Below are 18,589 nucleotides of genomic sequence, written 5' to 3'. Positions count from 1 at the left end.
AGCCCCTTCCTGCCTGTCAACACTCAGATAACCAAAGGCTCTCACATCTGTTTGCTCATCTTGCTGTGTTTCAGTAGGGGATTCATTTAAGGCTGGGACAATGCTTTCATTAATTTTTTTTTCCTTTGCAGGCTTTGATACTTTGTTAAGAAAAATTTCCTAGAAGCTGCTACTTCTAATTAATTAATTAATTGATTAATTAACGTGTTGGGAATCGCAGTGACCTGACCCTTTGCATTCTGGTTTTATTCCAAGAGGTTCTTGTTAAAATATCGACTACTTTTTAGAGTTAACCAAAATATTCTGCTCTAAAATGCAAACATTTTAAGTAATTATTGAATTATTTTTAATACTTCAAGGAATACATTAGCTACATTAATGCAAGACTGAAATTCAATTGAATAAATAAGCAAATATGATGTTAAAGGTTATCCTAACATGTTTCTAAGAATGAAAAATTTTAAAGTCTGGTACAAATGAATCAAAGACACTTGTAATTGTCATATATGCACATACTTACTAGAACATATCTCTTATATTTTATTAAATAATCCTTTGAAAAATCTCAGGTCTTCAAATGAAGTTACTCACTGGAAAAGAAGTTGGGTTTTGTTTACATTGAACACTAGTCATTGGTCTGACAAAGAAAAATGCTTTTTGTTGGACTTAGTACCATTGTTTGACTGTAAAATCCAAGGTAACAGTGATGCAGTAAGAAGTAAAATCCACTGGCTCTGATTTATTGCCCTTTTCCTAAGGCAGGTTTGAAGTGAAGTGTGGTGGCTTTTCCCCTCACCTTTCCTATGACAGCTGGAAGGGCCTCTGCAGCTCAATGCTTGGTGATCTTGGGCACTTTGCTTCTCTCTACCCTAATTTTTGGATCTGGAAAAGAAGGACAACAAGACAACAAAAAATACGCTGATTAACATATAAACAGTTTTCAGTAGGAAAGACAAAGGTTGATCCTCAGTGATAACAAATATTATTTTCTTTTCAAGAATGTCTTTCAGGGCAAATGTTAACAAACCCATCCAAAAATACACAAATGTGTGATTTGTCTTGGGTCTGGAACAACACTGGGAGATCAATTGTGCAGAACATTCTTCATGGGCCAAATCTTCAGAAGTGTCCGTGTGATTTGGGTTTGAGGCACTGAGGCAGAACCCACAAAAATCATTCTCAAATCTTACCAAAGATAAGTTCTTTCATGATTTCAGTGAAAACACCTCAGCTGGGGTGCCCAACCAGAGAACAGCACCTGTGGAAACAGCTCTAAGCCTGTAGCTGGTGCAAAAACCATTGCAACTAAATGTGCTGAGGGTAGGGTTTTGAAGGGGAAGAGCAAGGTGAGCAAGCCTGGAAATTACTTTTTGTTTTCAAATAGCCAGGTCAGTTTGTCTTATGTATGGTTTTGTTGGCAAAAGGATCTGTGATAGAGTTCTGAAAAATCTCTTATCTCTGGGTATTTCATTCTAAGGCTTAATGAGTGGCAAGAGTTCACATTTCCAGGCATATTTTACTCTTCCTCCTGGTTGTAATCACAGCTTTGGGGAGAGGAAGGAAGAATAGACACCGAGTTTTATTCTAACTCTGCACTCATCACCTCGCTGTTATGTGTGCCTGAGTTTGTTTTGGGGGTTTGTTATTCCTGGGGGTCCCACCTAGAATGTGCTCACCTCAGAGCTGATCAGGCCCTGTCACAAAGACAAGGATGCAGGATGGAAATGCATCAACTCCTGGCACTGGTTTGATTCTGTTTAATGGGAGGAATGGGAGTTTATTGGGCATGAAGCCAAGCCAAGTGCTTTTGACAAATAAACTGAAAATCTACAACAAGCTCTGCAACTGATGAAGGTTTTTGGCACAGCTCAGTTACAGTGTCCTGCCTTAAAATTTCAGGATTGCCTCAGTGAGAGATGCCTTTTGCTTTTTGGATAGCCCCTCCCTGATGGGGTGCTGGAGCACTGGGAGGGTTTGGGAATTGCAGGATTACAGTCATGAGTGTGACATCTCTGCTGTCTCTGCTGAGGAGCCCTGGCCTTGTCTCAGGCGTTTTTTCCTCTCCTCCTGCCACACTTTTCTTCTTTTTCCTCTCTGCTTTCAATATCCTTTCTTCTCCCCTTTTCTGCTTTTGTGTCACTCATGGAAATGCACTGACACATTTGTCGACACCTCTCCAGACAAATCATTCTGTTCCTCTGTCACTTAGATGTGGTTCTTTTCCAATTTCTTTTGCTTTTCTTGTCTCCCTCTGTATGTATTAGTTTTCTTTTCAAAACCCCACAGACCTCTAATGTAAAGGTTTTATTAATATTTAGTGGCAAAAGCATTTTCAAAGCAAATGGTTTTAAGTGCTGCCATCACTGTTCAAATGGAACCTGAGTTTCAGCTCACTCTGCTGTACCAAAGGGCTGCTTTGTCAGGGGAATTGCAGTACCACCACTGAGTCAATATTTTAGTTTGATCAGGTAATAGAAAAGGTATAAAAATCAGAATGTTCACTTAAGCCTGTCAATGTCTTGCTGTTCTGCACAGGGGTTGAGAAGGTGGTTCAGAGCATAGGAGGGGGTTTCAAGGAGTTACAAGGAGCTGTAGGTTGCAGGTTTGGTGAGAGCTGTTCTTTTGTTGTTGTTGTTCTGTCTTCCTTTTCTCTAATAACAAGATATGAACCAGACCCTTTCACTTTCTGGCCACAAACAGGACTTTTGAGCAAAAAAGCAGACAATTTCCAAGATTTCTGACACGCAGCTGGGTCTTCTGTTGGGAATGTCAGACTGTGCTGGCTGTGGCTGAGCTGAGGGGTGAGCAGCTTGCACTGGTGCTCCTCAAAACGCTCCTGTGGGCAAAGCTGTGTGACAGCAGGGCCTGGGGGCTGCAGGGCTTGAGCACAAACCTTTCTGGTTTGCTGGATGGACTTCAGGCCACAGTAGCTCCCCGTGGGGCTGGGGCAGGAGCAGCACATGGGCTCTGGCAGTGCCTTCTGCTGACTCAAAGTGCACATGGAGCTGCAGCACCACTGGGGACTGGGCTGTGCAGCTGATGTTGAAAAGGGAAAATGCAGCATCAGCAGTGCTCTAACAACACACAGCGTGTTGACCCTGGCTGGAGGCAACGTGCCCACCAAAGCTGCTCCATCACTCCCTTCCACAGCTGGGCAGGGGGAGGAAACACAGCAGAAGGCTCATGAGTTGAGATAAGGACAGGGACAGATCACTCCCCAGTTATTGTCATGGGCAGAACAGGCTTGGCCTGGAGAAATTAAATTAATTCATTACCACTCTAATCAGAGTAGGATAATGGGAAATAGAAACTAAATCTTAAAACACCTTCCCCTCACCCCTCCCTTCTTCCTGGCTCAGCTTTACTCCTGATTTTCTCTATCTCCTCTCCATCAGCAGTGCAGGGTGGACAGGGCATTGTTTCCTCCTTCTTAAATGTGTAACTCATCTGCACTGAGCTTTTAGGGAGCCATCCCTAAAGCCTCCCCATTACTAAACCCCTAAATCTTCCCCTGCCACTCTTGTCACACCAGTCCACTACACCAGGATGTGACAGCTATGCTGTTGTAATGAAGATAATTAATAAAATACGTAGGGATCAGAGAGTGGATTTGGATGCCAGTTGCAGCTGAGACAGCCCTGTTGTGTCAGTGAGTAACTTCAGAGGCCTGGAAAGACGAGTGTCCTCCCAGACTTGCCGTGGTGCGTGACTGCTCCCCGTGCCTTATGCCAGGGAAAGCCGGATCAGGATCCAGCATCCACACGTCAATTAGCTGGAGATATCCATGAGTTTTTGTAGGGGTGATATTTCAGGGCTGATCAGCTCAGCTAAAATGCTCTGGGAATGTGGACATCTGTCATATCATGACAGTGAATGCATTTGCAAAAGACAAAAGTTGGCAAGTCACCCAATTTAAATTGCTTCAGTTCTTATTTGTTTCACAGGGGGAGGAGACTTTTCCCCTTCCAGCTCTTTGTCCTTGTAATTCAGCTTTCTCTTTCAGTGAAGGGGAGGGGAAGCATTGCCAGGAGGCTGCAGACAAAGTGGAGTTGGGATGCAGGGAGTGAGCTCCTGGCTCCCTCACTCAGCACAGGACCAGGAGGCTGCTCCAGTGCTGGGCTGAGCTGGAGCCCTTCTGCTCCCTCTCACCTGGGCTCTGCTGCTTCTGTTGCCTCATTCTTGCCTTTCCAAGGCTTTTGGTCCTTTTCCATCTCTTTTTGCTGTATTTCCTTCACTTGCACTGTTACTTCAGGCCCTTTTTGGGGGGGTTGCATCCTTGTTAGTCCATTCCAGTCCTGGTATGTTAAACTGGGAAATGGCAGGCGTGACTCTTAGGCACACATTACTTTATTTTTAAGCTCTTCCAACATTTCCATTTCCTTCTTTTTTCTCCCTTCCATTAGATTCTCTCATTTTATTTCAACCCCTTTCCAAATTTTTCAAAAACCTTTTGCTGAGATCTGTGGTTTTTATTTTACCTCTTGATGACATTTTTTTAATTATAAATTTAATTAGAAGATGGGAACTGTTTGGCTAGTGGTTTTTTCCTAAAATCTGTGTCACTCACAGACCCATAGTGTTTGTCTCCTCCCTTCCTTAGCATGTAGAATAGGGAATCCTTCAACCAAAATGTAATTAAAAGCCATTGAACAAACTGATATTTCCTAATTATGTAATCAAATATTTGCTGAAAGAAAGTGAACCAAGAGCATCCACCCACCCTGTTCTTTCATATGCTCCCACCCCCAGTGTAAATTGATAGGCCATTAATGAAGGCCTCCAGTTCCAACAGCTGAGGTTCTGGGCAGAGTCTTTGTCTCATTGTCCTTGACAGGGGAAGGCTGGAAGACAAGAGCTTATGAACTTCATGTCACAAAGACACAAATTCAAGAAAATCTTGGTGTGCAGAGAGTTGCAGCTCTCAGAGGACAGGTAGTGTTTTTTTCCAGTTATAACTCTGAAAGTCTGGAATTACTTTGTCCTCAGGATTTTCTAGTAGACTCCATGGAATCTTCTGGATTTTACATGTGTGGCCTCCAAGGTTTGGAACTGCCACAGCCCAGAACCTTTTTCTCTTGCCTGTTCATTATCAAAAGAGGTTTCTGAAGGGCCTGCTGGAGATGGCAGCTTCTGAGGGGTTGCAGCCAGCAATGGTTTTGGCCACTCAGAACTCTGAGTGTGCCTCCAACCCACTGTGAGAGTGTGTGGATGTTGGCAGCAATATCCTACAAAGGTTTCTGCTGAGGTCTTTGAGGATAGGCAAAAAACTGCAGCATTGGAAGACTGTGTATTTTAATTGACAGGAATGTTCCCTAAAAAAATGTCACTGTTTTCTTCAGTGTGTTATTAATCCAGCAGAGCAACAAGCTGCAGTTATTGCTTTCTGGTTTTCCTTTCTCCTGCCTGTTTGAAACAAGCTGACAAACACTGACTATGTTTGCTTTGAGCTGTACAGGGAAATTGAAGGCTGGGGAAATCAGGGAAAAAAGCTTTGAAAATCAGGTAGTGATTGAAGTGGCATGGCAGCTACCCAGCAGGAAGGATCTGCTCCCCAGTAAATCACTTGCCTCTGGGATGAGAGGCTGCTGCAGAATGAGGTAGAACTTGGATGGTGAATGAACAGAGCAGTGCCCAGCAGGCAGGAAAATCCTCCTCTCTTGGAAGTTTGGATGAGGTGACTGTGAGTGTCTTTGGGGCAGCCATGGGATGCTTTTCCCTTCCTGGCTCTCCCTGCATGCCAGGCTCCTCCGGAGGGGCCGTGGACTCCCACGGACTGAGCTGGACACTGCAGTGGCTTCCATTCATGATTGTCCTTAGAAACAATACAGATTGAAAAAATTAAGCTTTGTACTGGCTTAAGTAGAAAATTCATGATTAATTCTCTCCATCACAGAATACCCTGTTCTACACAGGGGTCTTTATTCTGACCCTGACTGGGGTACAGTGCAGGGTTTGCCTCTGGCACTGTGGGAAAATGGCCTGAGTAGTAACATTTTGCAGTTAGTCTGAGTGAAATGCTAAATTTCCATTCATCTGGGCTTTTTGTTAGGTGATATTACAGGGCTGAGTCAGATTTCCTGTTCTTTTATTCACTAGAGTCACGTTTTGGCATCAAATATTTTGTAGATTTACTTCTAACAACAAATGGATCTGTGCATTCAGAGGTTCTTATCCTTGTGTAAAGCCATGCACAGGATATAGAGAGGGTTTTACCTGCTCTCTGCAGCAGGATGACCTGCACAGAGATCCCTTTCGACTCAGAAGAGTTAGATCCCTTTAGAATCAGTGCCCACTGCTGTACTCAGTCACAAGGGCTGGCCAGGGCCACTAAGGAAGGCTGGTTGTGTGGGGATTAGCAAAAAAGTAAATTATTTCTCAGGTGCTGGTATTATGCAGCAGATTACTCCGGATGTTTAAAGTTTATAGAGATTTCAAGCACTACACAGCTATGACTTCATCCCTCCTGTCCCATTTGGATCCACTAACACAGTTTGTTAGTGGATAAGAAATGAAAAGATCAGTCACACGGAGCACTGCTTCCAGTGGTTGGATGCATGTGTGGATCTGGGGAAGAGGAGGAAAGGAGCAGATTTCTCTTCCCACTCTCAAGGTCCTGCTCAGGACCCAGTTGTACTCTGGGCTGGGCAGTGACAGGGGGCTCAGTGCAAGGACACCAAGGCCAGGTTTTGGTGGAAGTTGAAGCGGGTCCGTGCTCTCCCTGGGAGGAAGCAGCAGCTCTGCCAGAGGCTCTCAATTCAACGCCCCGTGTGTTCAGACACCCCCGCTTTGGCCAAGTGCCTTTTCCTCCTGCTTTGCTTCACTGCCTCAGGAGCTCCTAACAGCAGTGCTGGAGTGTCTCCAGCTCACAGGGCCCATGCTCGGGCTGGGCATCCCCATCATGCCCTGGAATCAGCGTCCTCCGAGGGAGGCAGAAGCTTTACTGCCTCAGTGGAGTGGCCTCACCTGACATGAGAAATCCCTGAGCTGGGGAAGGGCCTTCAGGGCTGCAAAATCTGTCTTACTTTTTTTGAGAAAAGCTTAAAAAGTCTCTTATCAAGGACAGAGGGAGGAAGGAGAAGGATGTCCGCAGGAGAAATACTAATTTTCAGTCTCCTACCAACATGTGCTGGCTGCTTGCAGCAGTGTGTTCACAAGTTTCTCGTTCTCATGAAAGGAGACAAAAATGTGCTACATATGGCAGGGAAGAGGAACACAACTGCCTGGAGGAGGGCTTGAACTCTGAGAGCAGCATCACTTGCAGGAGGTTTGGATTTTATTGTCTTCAGTAGTCCTTACTCATTTTCTCAGCATTTTAATGGCAATATTTCTATTTTCTATTCAAAACTGACTAAAATCTTTGCTGCCCCTGGAGTTAGTAAAGAAACAGAATACTTCTACTGATAAAACTTCCAAAACTGACAGACTGAATTTGTCCTAACCCAGACTTGTTACAATCTGCTTTATTACCCCTTTTCCTTCAACTTTCATTTCCTTTCTCCAAGTACAGCAGTAAGTCTGGCTAGTCACTAACAGATCCATAAATCCTTCCCAAAGCAAAGTAAGTCCTAAAACCCCTCCATACCTCACAGCAAAGTGGTCATTGCTGGGGAGGATTGCCCTGCACAGCCCCGAGATCCATTAGCACCCACTCGAATGGATTCCATGGATCCAGCACTTGGCAGGAGGACAAGGTCGTGTACAAAATGAGGTTTCACATTCAGCCTTAAAGTACCTTTTCTATGGGTTTCATTCTGGAGTGTTTTGTTGTTGGTTTGTTTGGGGTTTTTTTAAACATATTTATTTTTTTGAAGGTTTTGGTGTTTTTAATATGTGAGGTCCAGTTCTGCAGGTGACTGTGGGGATCGAGTTGATGTGTTGGGTGGCTGGGAAGGTTCTCTCTGCCCCTTGGCACTGCTCTGAGCCTGCAACATTGCTCACAGCAGCCTTAGCATATCCCAGGAGCCTTAGGACCTTGCTTTGACTGGGTTACTTTCCAATGAATTTTCAGGCAGACTTGAGCTGCAAAGTTCAGCCTCGTGTCTTTGCTCTGTGCCCTTTTTTCTCCCACACCCACCTTCATCTTTCCTATTGTTTAGATTAGAGACACCCCCAGAAACTCTGCACTGTGCTGTGTGCTTGCTCAGCAGGGCAAATGACTGCACGTGGGGCACCAATCCTCATCAGAGGCTCTTTCCACTGTCATTATTTTTCCTTCAGAAATGCATTTCCCACACATTCCAGCAGGAATTACTGCTACATTATTTCTTAATGTTTCCTATGGTGTTTGTTACTCTCTAAGGGAGGAAATTTCCATCCCTCCGTCTTTGAAATGTTTTGCTTCTTTGTTTTTCTCAATTTTTTTTTTTTTTTTTTTTTTTTAACACAAAGTTCTGCACGAGGAATGAAAGGGAAGAGCAGGGCAGGTTGGGAGCAGCTCGGGAGCGGGGCTGGGGCGGTCCCTGCAGCTGCAGCGCTCACATTGCTGCCCACAGATGCAGCAGGGGTATTTTTAGCACTCCCCCAGAGCTTCCTGCTTGCTCAGGTTACCTCACTCCAGGAGATTCTTTACATCCTGCAAAGTTTGAGGTGACTGGGCTGGAAGAGTTTAGGTAGCTTGCATTTTTTTTGGCAGTGTCCTGAAGAGCCCTTCCAGGTGTCCACTGGGAGGACAAAGCCCCCGAAGTTGTCACTGCTGGGGACAAGTTGAGATCTCTCAGGCCAAGGAGGCCATGCCCTTGCCTGGAAGAGCTGGAGGCAGGGAAGGAATGAGCTGGCAGCCCTGGTCAGCTGCAGCTCGTGTTGCAAACCTTACAGCAACATGCAAAAATGGGAATTCTGTTAATGGAGCGACCTCCAGAATTACGGAGATAAAATTAGACCTTGTGAAAACCTTCCTCTGAGGTTGAAATTATCTCTCTAAACTTTGTAGCGCTTCTGCGAGGCAATGTACACACGTAAGAAATTTTGTTACTGTGTCCTGATTTTTCCAGGGAGACGCTCTTGAGGGGGGCTTTGGAGTCACACACGCCTTCAGCGCTTCTCAGCCTTTTGCAAAAGAGCAATAAATAACTGACATCTGTTTTAATCAGTGACCAAGGCTTTTGTGTATTAAATAGTGTTTAATTTTTTGCGAAGGATGCCATTAGGATGCCAGGAGGGGCGGAGGGGAGTCACTGCTCTGCAAACGAGCCAGCCAACGTCACTGGACATGGCTCAGCCTCTCAGCAGTCTGACTCAGTGGTAAATGCTCTGAAGGTAACGCTGCTCCTCTGGTACAGTCCATGCAAAACGTCCTGTCTGTCCCTCAACACGTGTGTATTGTCCTGGCAACATCCCCGTGGGCACCGCCGGGATGTTACCGTCACCAGCGCGGTTGTTTTCGTGTGTCACTCATTGCATCTGTGGACTGTGTGTTTCCTGGGCAGGCTCCAGCCCTCACAGCCGTGTTGATTCCAGCTGGAGCTGCTCTCCACGTTACATTTGTAGTTTTTCTTTGAAGCTGGAAGTGGTGTTTTGCTGGATAAGGAAGTCTTTCATTGAGTATGCATGTTTGTGCTCCAGTGGAATACAAGGGATTCCTGTAACCTGTGCAGAGAGAAAGACTTTAGTGCAGAGATAAAGCCAAGGCACACAGAATATTTGTGTTAAAAGTAGCAAAGACCACAATCCCAAGGTCAGCGTTGAAACTCCCTTGGGAACAGATGTGTTTCACCCTGAAGTGGGGGCTGGACCACAAAGGCCTGTGTGGCATTGATACACAGCTGTTGACACAAGTAGTCAGAGGGGTAAAGTTTCAAGTTCTCCCTTCTGTCAGCAGTAAAACTGTTGCAATTAAAGCAACTTAGAAAGTGTGAGAAGATCCAAGGTTTTTGGGGTGACCTGAGACAATGTGGCCGAGTTCAGTGTCCCACTGCAGCACCAGTGGTGCCCGTGTTCCTCTGGAGGGGAACAGAACTGAGGGAGAGCTGAGCAGAACGAGGACTGTACATTCCTCTCTGCCAGGGTTGGCTCAGTCCTGGTTGTCTGGGGCTTTGGGCCCCTCTTCTCTCCTGTGCTGCACTCATTTCTAACCTGCTTTAGGTTAATGGGGTGCTTTTCCCCACCTACACAGGGGTTGCAGGGACATACTTGGAGGGGGAGGTTTGCCTTCCTTCTGGAAGGGACTTGTGTAGACATTTGCTCTGGTTTTGAGCTCAGCAGTGCTGTTGACTTGTCTGGACAGGGTGATTGTGTCCCTCAGGCCGGGTGACATTGGCTTCTCCTCGGTGGAGCCTGAGGAAATGGGTTTATGCAAGAGAAGCGAGCACAAATTACAGCAATCAGATCCCTTCCTGTAACACAACCCCGGGCACAGCAGCTCTTCCCCGCGGCCACCTCACCTGTTTTCAGGCATCCAGAGGGGAGAGGCAGCCCAGAGGGCCCCAGCCCCTCTCCCCATGCCCTCACTGCCAGGTCCCCTCTGCGGTGGCCTCTGGCCCTGCGCCTGCTTCAGAGCTCTCCAGGCCCTCTCTGCACCCTCCATATATTTCACCTGCTGCTGCCTAGAAAATGAAGCTATGCTGGGTAATTCTGTGAAGAGATCATGTGTCATTATGGAAAAAAGCAGTTTGTAATTCTCTTAAAATCCCCCTTGGCAAAGGCTCTTCCCTGAAGAGAGCATTTAACAAGGTGCTTTTGACAACCTATAATAACAGCTGGTCTGTGTAAGTGAAATATTGGAACAACAGCTGATGCTTTGCTTGCTGAAATGGATTGATAAGAAATACACTGAGTTTAGTTCAATATGATGTGAAAGCTGAGCTTTAAGTTCACTAGAAGGTACTGCAGCAATTGATATGAATGAAGTGTTGTATCCAAATGGAGAGTGAGCTGACAGCTCACAGGCTGCCAGACTTCCCCATCCCCAGTCAGGGAGCAGACCCTGCTGTTTCTCAGGGTGGGCTTGGTCCCACTTTCTGGGGAATGCTCAGCTGCCCCTTGCATCACTCTGCAGAATCAGGTGCAGGAGGAAGAACAAGCCAGCACCAGGAGTCTGCTTTTCTATACAAATTTGGCAACTTGGAATTCCTGCAACAAAGAAATAGTCTCCCGTTATAAAACCTCATTGTTAGTGCAACCCACTCGTGCACAGCAAGAAACCCAAAGAGCAGGAATGTGTTTTGAAGGGACATTTCCATTAGAAAACAGAGGAGGGAGTTATTAAAATAGGGCTGTTGTTTTCCTGGCCTTGAGAAAAATGAAAAAACATTTTTAAAATTGTATAGAATCCCCTTCTGATGTAGAAATGTGGAACAAGAGCAGAGCTTTGCCTTGCAGCCGGTTGGCCAAGGCTCTGCCATGACCTGCTCTGCCAGACAGGATGGTTGGAAGAAGAATTTGCCACGTGTGTGTCCTCATGCCTGGGCCACTTGTATCCAACCAAACTGCTGGTGGTGCTCCACCAGATTGGCCATGCACTGAGACAGCTGGAAAAATGTGCAGGGTAAGTTTCAGGTGTTTAACTTCATTTTCCGTATCGAGCCTGGAAACACCTGAAGATGCAGAGTAATCTTTGTTTAAATGCTGACAGTACGCCCTTGAAGATTGTATATGGAAATTAAGTCAATTACTGTTTCTGTAATGCAATTACTGTTTCATTAGGAGCACTGTAGTGTTAACATGTGGGTTAGTATTGATCAGAAAAATCTATGTGTATAATATATCTGGGATAAAGTACTGTGTGACTCAGCTGACCTGAATTTATCCTTCATAAGAATAAAACCTGGCAAGTGTGATGAAGCCTGGCAGCCTCAGTTTCCCCACCTGAACAGTGGCCATTTTGTATTTTCCTGCCTGTGATATTCTTTTGCAGCTTATTAATAAAACCCCAGTTTGTAAGTCATATATATTTAATTGTAATCCATAAAAATTCTTGTGATGTAAGTAATGCCATTCCTAAAATGCTCAACTTGACATAATCACTTCATTTGTGTAAATCTCAAATAGACACTTGTATCCCACCTTGTCCCTTTGTTCCCCAGCCATTCAAAGCTCTGCTGCTGGCATTGAAATGCTCCCTGTTCCTCTGACTTTCATAATCTGTGCCTGATTTGACTCTTGATATATTATTATACTTTTTAAATAGTTGCTTATTTCCTTTCTGGTTTTGTTTTCTCTTACACCCACCCAGTCCACGTTAAAAGCACAGTGTATTTGTGATAAACTAATTATAATGTTTCTTTTGCATTCTCCTTGCAGTCTTTGCCAGGCTGTAACTCAGTGTTTAGCTGCAGCCTGATGCACTGTGGGTGTTTCACAGGAAACATTTGCCATGGCATCGTTTTGCCTGTGAAAACAGTGGAACGATGACAAGTTCCGCTTTGAGCTCCAGGATTTTGATGCATGGTGTTGACTGGTACCAAAATGCAATCTGGTACCAAAATATGGCAAAATGCAAATATGGATGTGGAATTCATGCTGTAGGAATTTTGTGGTGGGATATGATGGTACTGGTATTTTATTAAGAGAACGGAGGTGGGAATTCTCTCCTCAGGATGTGCATATGGAATTGGTGCCTCCTCATCAACAATGTATTTGGGAATGGTTTTGCTTTGTATTTATCAGCTTGTAGTGCCTTTTGAGGATGTAGCAGCAGCTTTAGGGGTAGTTCTTGGTGCACCAGTGAGCAGGGGGGTAATTCCAAAGCACAGGAATGTCTGGAGGGCTGTTTTTCAGGATTTTTCTCAGGTTACTGGGAAATTCTGTTTGCAATTCACTTGGGAAGGGAGGCCAAGGGAAAGTGGGATACACCAGTTGGGATTAGGGGTGTAGCTGGGCAGGAGGGCTCAGGGAGCTGAGATTTCCATGGGTATTTCCTGCTGCTCATGGGGTCCCACAGGCTTGGAATGCTGCCAGCAGATGTAATGGCTCTCACTTGGGTGCAGGTTCCTGCCTGGCTTCCAGGGACATTTCTGAATCTTGGAGCTCTGCTGCACTGGATGTAAGCTAAAAAGGAATCTTGTGATCCTCACAGCTGTCCTTTAGCTGAGGTTTCTGCTGGAATTTGGAATGATTTTGAGTGACATTTTGACCCCAACTTGTCACTTGTGCTTAGGACATGGGCTCTCTTGTATGGGTTTGTCCCTTCCTAGCAATCAGGGGTCACTCATTCAGCTGGAAATAAAGGACTTTGGGAAGAGTCACCTCCTAGTTTATTACTGTGTCAGCATTAGCTGCATGGTAAATATTGTCTTAATATCTATTGACAAGAGAAAATTGTTGAAAGTCATGGATAGGTGCAATGTGCTTTCTCACAAAAGCTGTCCAGGAGATCTTCTTTGCTAGCATTAAGTTAGGAAAACCAGGAACCAGAGGTTGGAAAGAATAGTCAGATCCAGCCTGGATGTGCCACGGACACCCAGTTTGGGAGGTGACTCTGAACCCCCATTTTTCATGCTCTCACCACTGCCGTGTTTCACACACATTTTTTATGACAGTGACTTGGGATTTCTGGCTGCAAGATTTTGGTCATGTGGCAAGTTTGCAGGGTGTGGGTCATGCCCACCCATTGGAATTCAAGACAGTTCCCTTTAAAGACTTGACTTTGTTCACCCCTGTGCTTTAACACTGTAGTCATGGTGCTTCCAGTCCAAAGTATTTCTGGTTTTCATGCTTACACTCAGCCTTTTCTTCAGAAAAGGCTCACAGAAAGGGGGTTATTTTCCCATCTCTTGCACAGAATCACAGTAAGACCTTGAGTTTGTTCTGCCTTTGCTCATCAGCTATTGGAACTACCTTTTCAGGATGTCAGCTTCCCAGGATCCAGCTCCTTTGTCTTTCAGTGCCAGGTAATGCAGAGTCTGTTCACTGCTGGACTTTAGGCAGTGGTAAAATACAAATAATCAATGATGACAATGGAAAACAGCATTTACCTTTCTTGACAGTCATATTGCTGGTGGCCTAGAGATTAGTGGGTGATTTAGTAGCAGTTACAAAAAGAAAAAAATCTGAAATTGTGATACAATTGATAGGAATCACCATTCTTGTCTCTAGTGGTCCCTGAGAGGCCTGAGGACATGACACAAGCTACTGTTCTTGTGCTCATACATCAACCTTTCTATAAATCATTATAAAAGACTTCCCTGAATGTTGGGGGTATCACTTCTCTGCTTTTTAATTCCAGCACTGTAGCATGGGTGTTAAGCAGAGTGTAGCACAGTGAGTGCAGGCACAATTCCTCTGACCTCAAGCAAGAACTAGTGGAGTAAACACTTCCAATGCCTTGCTTGATTTTAAGAGAACAAGTAAATCCTTTGAAATAGAGAACTGCTCTGTGGTTTTTAAACTGGAGATGTTTCAGACACCTTTGGATGGATCTTGGTGCTTCTGAATCACATTCTGCAAGAGGTGTGGTTGGGGAAATAGTTGGACAGAGTTTCTGCTGAGGTCTGCAAACACCCTGAGTCCTGTGTGTGAAGCATAAAATACCCCAGTGCTGTACGTGCCAGTTCATGTGTCCCTGTTTCTAATCATTTGTAGCTGGCAGCATGTGCTTTCTGTGTTCAGAGGGAACGTAGTGTCCCTCGAGAGACAGTCTCTGCTCCTGTTGTGTGTCCCTGCCCTGTGTCCTCGCTGTGCTGCATGGTGTGTGTGCCGAGCCGTGGCATTCCAGGTGCATGTCCATAGGAACGCCGCTGCTCCCTGACTGGGGATAATGAGCTCTCTTTCCATCCCTCCTTCCAGGTTGTGTGGAGGAAACTTGGAGATGCTGCAGGGTCGTGCCCTGGAATTAGACAGCACTTGTCAGGAAATCAGTACAAAGGACCTATGTAAGAGGCCCTGAGCACGTCCTCTCTCTGAAGAGCACGGACTGAACTGCCCAGGAGAGGGGAAGAACCGCCTGTGTCCGCCGCAATTCCCAGCTGAGGACGGGGGTCTGCACTGCAAGAGACTGCTGGAAAGGAGGGACGTTCTGCACAGGGGTCTGGCCGTGTGGCAGTGTCCCCCAGTCCTGCTGTTCCAATATCCCGGCTAATGAAGCGCTGCACCCTCACTGCAACACTCCACCCTTAGAAGCACTGAGGTATTGCCATCCTAACCAAAAGATATTTGGGATTCTGCAGGCGTTAGGCGAAATAAGTTTTATTTTGGTTAGTTACAGTGAATCTCTGATAGGTCTGAACGAGTTTTCCATTGGATTGAAGAGAGGTTTTTCAGCAGACTGGAGAGACACTGATAAACTGTGCCTTTGGTCTCCGCAGGTTTGAGAAAGTCGCTTCTTAGTAACTCCCACTTCAGTCTGTAAAGGATCCGTTAATGGTGCTTAGGCGATTTCCAGGTGATTTCTTTGCTTTGGTAGAATACCTGCCTTTGGAGGTGCTAAAAGACCATAAAGTCCTAACCAGCCGGTAGTGTAGCATAACTACAGTACTTGTAGTGATCCACAATTTCTTTCTAAATGAAAGTCAAGATAGCTTTCTTTTCGATTCGCTTTGGTGCACATCTTCTGAAGAGGTGTAAGGTGTTTCATGAACGGCCCTTTAATAAACAGAATACTTAGGCATCACTATTACAGGTCTCAAGTCAGGATTTCTATCAGAATTTATTTTGGAAAGTATTTTCCAATTGTCAGGATGCTAATTTCTACTGTTTAATTTAGAGACATGCTGGTTTGTTTAACAAGAGCCTACAAGGATCTAAAGGATTGCACTGCATTATAAAAAAGCTTTTCTTGCCACTGTAGTGTTCTTTCAAAGAAAAAGGTTTTATTATCCTCAGAGCATGTCTTTCATTATTATGAGGCAGAAAGCTCTTGTTCAGATTGCCTGAGATTTGACCAGCCGGCGCCCTAGATGTGCTTAGTTTATTTTTATCTCTGTGTATGATCCTAGTTGTGTGTATTGAATTACAACGATAGATATTTTGTGTATATCTTAAAGCAATGATAGTTTCATGTATGAATGTGCAACAGGCTTGTGACTGAATGCTGTTGCTTAACTTTTTACCATAGCTGAGTATCAAAAAGATTAATAAAAATTAATAAAAAAAAAAATAGGAATGCAACAATTCCTGGGTTTCTGGTTTGTTCTTGGTTACTAAGATTTGAGCCAAAGTCAGAGCCTCTGTTTTTCTGAGCTTGGACTGTATCCGTGGGCTATTTGCAGTGAAATGTAGCTCGGTTGCTGTACAATCTTTTGTTATATAGAAGTATGATGTAAATCTGCTATCTGTCTCCAGAAAAAGTGTGTTAATTTGCAGCAGTAATTCTGTTGGTTTCTGTTGTTATTTTCACTTGGTACCGTTCAATGTAAGGCCTCTGATCCAGCATTGATTTCCTGAGCAAATCTCCCATTCACTGCTTCTCCTTGAGTTGGAAATGCAGAATCCAGCCTTCTGTTTTGAACCATTGCCCTCCTGCGTGGCTTCTGCTGTACCCCCAGCCCAGACAGCTCTCTGTTCTCTTCCCATGTTGTTTTCTGCCCTACATTGTTTGCAGAGTTCAATTTCAATTGTTGTATTCCTATCTCTCTGTATGTATGAACAGCTGTAACACCTGTACTTGTGCCTGCACTCTGGATGTGCAGGGGCCAAGCGAGGGACACTGGTCTTTTGACACTACACTTGTGTAAATTTTGATACTGTATTAAAGCTATTTTTTTACAGTTCTGCATACGATGGGGTATCAAGTATTGTGTTCATCTTAGCAACGGTAATAAATTATAGAATCCCACCCTTGTTTGCTCTCCTTTACTGACAGAAGCTCTGAGCTGCTTGGGCTTACAGGCAGGAGCCCTTGGAAATGTTTCCTGCTTGCCTGAGAAATTAGCTGCACGCTGTGCATTTTTCTTCATTTCCTTGCCAGGTGTCTTTAGAAACTCCCAGCAACGTGAAGTCGCTTCTCTGTTTTCTTCTAAACGAGGAATAGCTGTGGGTAATTGTGCAGGGGGTTGTGACCAGGTGCAAATCGTTTATTCCTCAGCTGTGCCATGTTCTGGGCTGGTTCTTTCTTCCTGCCCTCCTCACAGAGCAGTCTTGAGGTGAGGACAGGAGAACGTGGAGCTCCTGGAATCTTCTTGTTCAGGTAAGGGGTGCTGGTGGGGCTGAGGGAGGCTGGCAGTGTCCTGCAGTGTGTTGGTGGCCGTGTGTGCCACCATGTCCCTGCCCCATCAAGGCCTTGTGTGGGCTGGGGGACAGGGCTGCCTCTTGCTGCAGAGCACAGAACTTCCACTAAATTTTCTGGAGAAAAGAGATACTTAGTACAATCAATATCTTTAAGCTAATAAATCCCATGGGAACTCCTTAAAATGCACCTTCCTAAGAAGAGAAAGCAGGCAGTGTGGAGAAGGGGGTCAGTGCTCTTGGGAGGGTCTGCAGCCTGCTGAAATGCCTCTGTGCTAATGAATAAAAATTTCTGTAGTGCTTGGGGACCTTCAGCTCCTCTGTCGTGCTCCCTGCCCCTGTGGTTAAGCTGTTTTTCAGTGGAATGTGACTGTGCCAAGCCTTGTGGACTCTTTGTGCAGTTGCTTTTAGCAGAGTTCTGCTTTGGTTGGAGATTTGCACGTGTTGTTACGGAGCCTTTCCCAGGATCTGAATGAGCTATAAATTCACTGTGCGAATGAATTTTAAATAGCACTTGTGTAGTGGATGTATGGAGTGGATTTTACCTTCTGTACTGCAGAAAAGCTGCTTTGCTGAAGGGTTAGAAGGTAAAGAATGGCACTTTGTTTTCAGCAAGTGAGTGGTTTCAGTGGAGCCTGTTCCCCAAAGGCTGCAGTTGATGGACATGTTTATGAACGTGGCATGAAGCCAGAGTGCCCTTTTTAATGTTTTGATCAGAGCCAGCCCAAACAGCCTCTGTGGCCTGGGGACAGTGCCTGGCCCTGCACTCCTTTGTGCTACCCAAACCTCTCAAACACCAAATTCCCCCCAGGCTCTCTGTGTTGCCTCCCCAACAAGTACCAGCACTGGTTTGTTTAATTCCCCAAGTGTTTTTGAAATAAGTCCCAGGGTGGTTTGAATTCTTTATACTGATCTCACCACTTTGATGCAGAAGAAAATGCCGGAGCCTTTTTTTCCCCCTTCCACTTTCAAGTGGAAAAAAGTCTTGATGAGACTGTCTTTCATTTTGAGCAGAATGGGCCAGCAAATGCAGCTGCTGGGTATGGAATACCAAAATCTCCATCTCCACACTTGTGTTTTCCAGGCTCAGGTGAACCAGCCATGAGTGTCCCCAAAGCAGCACCAAACTGCAACTCTGGTCATCCAAGATCCCCAAGGTAAGAACAGCTGACTCCATAGCAGCTCTGCCTGAAAGGAGTAAACAGAGGCTCTGCATTAATTAATCAAGCAGCAAACAGGGATTTTCTAGGCTGCTTTGTGGTCATGGTGCTTTCTAGCATGTGCAATTGGGCCCAGGAGTGGATTGTGAGGTGGTGTTTGCCAGAGCTGGCAGCTCAGGACTGATGTGTGCAATACCAGGAGTGAAGGGGAACTGCCAAAGGAGGAATGAGCAAATAATTTTGCTTGGAATTACTCTTTCTTAAGAAAAAGCTCCTTCCCCTCCTGCTTGGTTGCTCCAGACTCCTCCTGTTTGTTTTTTTAATCCCAGAAA

The 18,589-nt window shown here is 45.2% G+C and overlaps 2 protein-coding genes across 50 annotated transcripts in view; both read left to right on the top strand.

The window, feature by feature from the left end:
• CCDC85A (coiled-coil domain containing 85A) overlaps nucleotides 1–16,708 on the top strand; it is a 218,928-nt gene extending 202,220 nt beyond the window's left edge. For 47 of the 48 annotated variants that reach the window (XM_086875015.1, XM_086875012.1, XM_086875042.1 and 44 more), the window contains one exon: nucleotides 14,722–16,708. In XM_086875015.1, the coding sequence (XP_086731141.1) occupies nucleotides 14,722–14,811 (90 nt within the window). In that variant the 3' untranslated portion in view covers nucleotides 14,812–16,708. Of the gene's footprint in view, nucleotides 1–9,135; nucleotides 9,256–14,721 lie in introns of all 48 variants that reach the window. The other variant, XM_086875050.1, reaches the window with a different exon arrangement.
• Nucleotides 16,709–16,957: 249 nt separating this feature from the next.
• The window catches only part of LOC111926410 (uncharacterized), a 68,820-nt gene continuing 67,188 nt past the window's right edge, over nucleotides 16,958–18,589 (top strand). For both annotated transcript variants that reach the window (XR_015282464.1, XM_086875086.1), the window contains exons 1-2: nucleotides 16,958–17,059; nucleotides 18,182–18,254. Coding sequence is in view for 1 of the 2 variants with exons in the window: in XM_086875086.1 (XP_086731212.1) it covers nucleotides 18,199–18,254 (56 nt within the window). In the remaining variant the exon portion in view is untranslated. The remainder of the gene's footprint in view (nucleotides 17,060–18,181; nucleotides 18,255–18,589) is intronic.

The sequence above is a fragment of the Cyanistes caeruleus genome, chromosome 2 (assembly GCF_971803275.1).
Source record: "Cyanistes caeruleus chromosome 2, bCyaCae1.hap1.1, whole genome shotgun sequence".
In the NCBI taxonomy this organism is placed as follows: domain Eukaryota; kingdom Metazoa; phylum Chordata; class Aves; order Passeriformes; family Paridae; genus Cyanistes; species Cyanistes caeruleus.
This window is presented reverse-complemented; position numbering and strand designations above follow the sequence as displayed.